Raw genomic sequence first — 3,190 nt, forward strand, 5'->3', positions numbered from 1 at the left:
CACTGATTCATAACGCTCCAAACTGCTGAATCGACTCACTGATTCATAACGCTCCAAACCATTGAATCGATTCACTGATTCATAACGCTTCGAAGCTTCATGAGGCCGTGTTTTGAAATCGTCATCTCTATACAAGTCGTTATTTAGGGTTTTTTTGCGCACAGAAACTATTCTCGTCTTCATAAAGTTATTGTAGAGCCGCTGTAGTGAGATGGACTTTGTAACTTTAGTCTTTAGTGTCTTTTAAGGGTCTTGAGAGTGTAAAGTTGAGCCAATGGAGGCCTTTCAGAGCATCAGATTTACACTAAAATATCTTCATTTGTGTCTGAAGATGAACGGAGGTCTGACGGGTGTCCAACCACATGAGGCTCAGTCATTAATGACACAATTTACATTTTTGGGTGAACTAACCCTTTAACTAACGGAGAATGATTGTATCACCTATCCGTCCGAACGCCTCCAGCGCCGCCTGGATGAGCTTCTCTCCGTCTTCCACTGAATCTGTGAGGGGAACACACAGATCAGGACTGCGTCTGCATCAGCACAGGTGTGATTGACAGGTGTGATTGACAGGTGTGGTTGACAGGTGAATCATACCGTAGTTGGCCACGGCTTTCCCTCCGCTGGCCCGGATCTCCTCCACCACCCGGTCCGCGGCCGCTGAGCTCCTTCCTCCTCCTTTAATATCTCCACCCAGATCATTAACTGTGGAGAAGAACACAAACACAGCTCAAGCAACCGAATCACCTGCAGCGACTCATTTGAACCGAGTCATTTAGAGAGTCGATCACCGATGACAGCGGCTCCTCTGTGCCCGAACGCCAGCGCATATTCCCTCCCCAGACCTGCACACACACACACACACACACACATGAACACACACACATGATTTATGAATATCAGCCTCATATTATCATGAGGGCATCGGTCACTCGGGCTTATCTGCGGTTTGCACTTTGAGCTGAATTCTCTGCCAAACTAAACGGTTAGAGCTCAATATACACCACAATAAGTTCTTAAATATTAAACATCTATACATCACGTGTCAGTCGTAACTTTCACAATAATATGAGAAGTATATATGCTCTGTGTAAAGCGTAAACACTTTATATTCCTGCAGAGAATAACTACATCTCTTGCATTAACACACTTGCGTGTATTTACGCAAACGCATGAGTTTGTGCCGCTAGAACTGACCTCCGCCGGCTCCCGTCACCAGCACCACTCGCCCGTCGAAAGTCAAAGGCCCGGACATGTTTAGAGGATTATTTGTGTTTTATTTGCGCGGATGTTCCTCGGGAGCGATCAGTGAAAGTCCTCGGATCTGCTGCTGTGAAACACAAACACTCCGCCGTGACTTTTGCCCCACTTCCGCGACGGAGCGCTGACGTCACCGGGCAGCAGCCAATCAGACGCGCGCCTCTTCACTCCACCAGCACGTGACAGTCATTTATTGTGATTAATAATCGAATGTAACGTGTGAAACTCTGTCTAAATAATATTTTAAACGAATTCAAAATATTAATATAAAACTGTAATAGTACTGCCAATGTTTTGAAGGAAATGTGCGGTTCTCTGTCTCTGCTGTGAGGATTATTTACATATATTTACATATATTTGAATATGTATAGCTATGGGGGATAGGGGATGATCAGACAGTGCACTCTATAGGGGATAGGGGATGATCAGACAGTGCACTATATAGGGGATGATCAGACAGTGCACTATATAGGGGATGATCAGACAGTGCACTATATAGGGGATAGGGGATGATCAGACAGTGCACTATATAGGGGATAGGGGATGATAAGACAGTGCACTATATAGGGGATAGGGGATGATCAGACAGTGCACTATATAGGGGATGATCAGACAGTGCACTCTATAGGGGATAGGGGATGATCAGACAGTGCACTATATAGGGGATGATCAGACAGTGCACTATATAGGGGATGATCAGACAGTGCACTATATAGGGGATGATCAGACAGTGCACTATATAGGGGATAGGGGATGATCAGACAGTGCACTATATAGGGGATGATCAGACAGTGCACTATATAGGGGATGATCAGACAGTGCACTCTATAGGGGATAGGGGATGATCAGACAGTGCACTATATAGGGGATGATCAGACAGTGCACTCTATAGGGGATAGGGGATGATCAGACAGTGCACTATATAGGGGATGATCAGACAGTGCACTATATAGGGGATAGGGGATGATCAGACAGTGCACTATATAGGGGATAGGGGATGATCAGACAGTGCACTCTATAGGGGATAGGGGATGATCAGACAGTGCACTATATAGGGGATGATCAGACAGTGCACTATATAGGGGATAGGGAACGATCAGACAGTGCACTATATAGGGGATAGGGAACGATCAGACAGTGCACTATATAGGGGATGATCAGACAGTGCACTATATAGGGGATGATCAGACAGTGCACTCTATAGGGGATAGGGGATGATCAGACAGTGCACTATATAGGGGATGATCAGACAGTGCACTATATAGGGGATAGGGAACGATCAGACAGTGCACTATATAGGGGATAGGGAACGATCAGACAGTGCACTATATAGGGGATGATCAGACAGTGCACTATATAGGGGATGATCAGACAGTGCACTATATAGGGGATGATCAGACAGTGCACTATATAGGGGATGATCAGACAGTGCACTCTATAGGGGATAGGGGATGATCAGACAGTGCACTATATAGGGGATAGGGGATGATCAGACAGTGCACTATATAGGGGATGATCAGACAGTGCACTCTATAGGGGATAGGGGATGATCAGACAGTGCACTATATAGGGGATGATCAGACAGTGCACTATATAGGGGATAGGGGATGATCAGACAGTGCACTATATAGGGGATGATCAGACAGTGCACTATATAGGGGATAGGGGATGATCAGACAGTGCACTATATAGGGGATGATCAGACAGTGCACTCTATAGGGGATAGGGGATGATCAGACAGTGCACTATATAGGGGATGATCAGACAGTGCACTCTATAGGGGATAGGGGATGATCAGACAGTGCACTATATAGGGGATGATCAAACAGTGCACTCTATAGGGGATAGGGGATGATCAGACAGTGCACTATATAGGGGATGATCAGACAGTGCACTATATAGGGGATGATCAGACAGTGCACTATATAGG

General features: G+C 45.8%; 1 protein-coding gene across 1 annotated transcript in view; it reads right to left on the bottom strand.

The window, feature by feature from the left end:
* hsd17b4 (hydroxysteroid (17-beta) dehydrogenase 4) overlaps nucleotides 1-1,399 on the bottom strand; it is a 43,924-nt gene extending 42,525 nt beyond the window's left edge. The window contains exons 1-4 of the mRNA XM_079827544.1: nucleotides 1,198-1,399; nucleotides 792-845; nucleotides 598-705; nucleotides 442-501 (exon numbers count right to left, since the gene is read on the bottom strand). Coding sequence (XP_079683670.1) covers nucleotides 442-501; nucleotides 598-705; nucleotides 792-845; nucleotides 1,198-1,255 — 280 coding nt within the window. The 5' untranslated portion in view covers nucleotides 1,256-1,399. The remainder of the gene's footprint in view (nucleotides 1-441; nucleotides 502-597; nucleotides 706-791; nucleotides 846-1,197) is intronic.
* Between the last annotated feature and the right edge of the window lie 1,791 nt (nucleotides 1,400-3,190).

Source organism: Gobio gobio, assembly GCF_949357685.1.
Source record: "Gobio gobio genome assembly, chromosome: 10".
NCBI lineage: Eukaryota > Metazoa > Chordata > Actinopteri > Cypriniformes > Gobionidae > Gobio > Gobio gobio.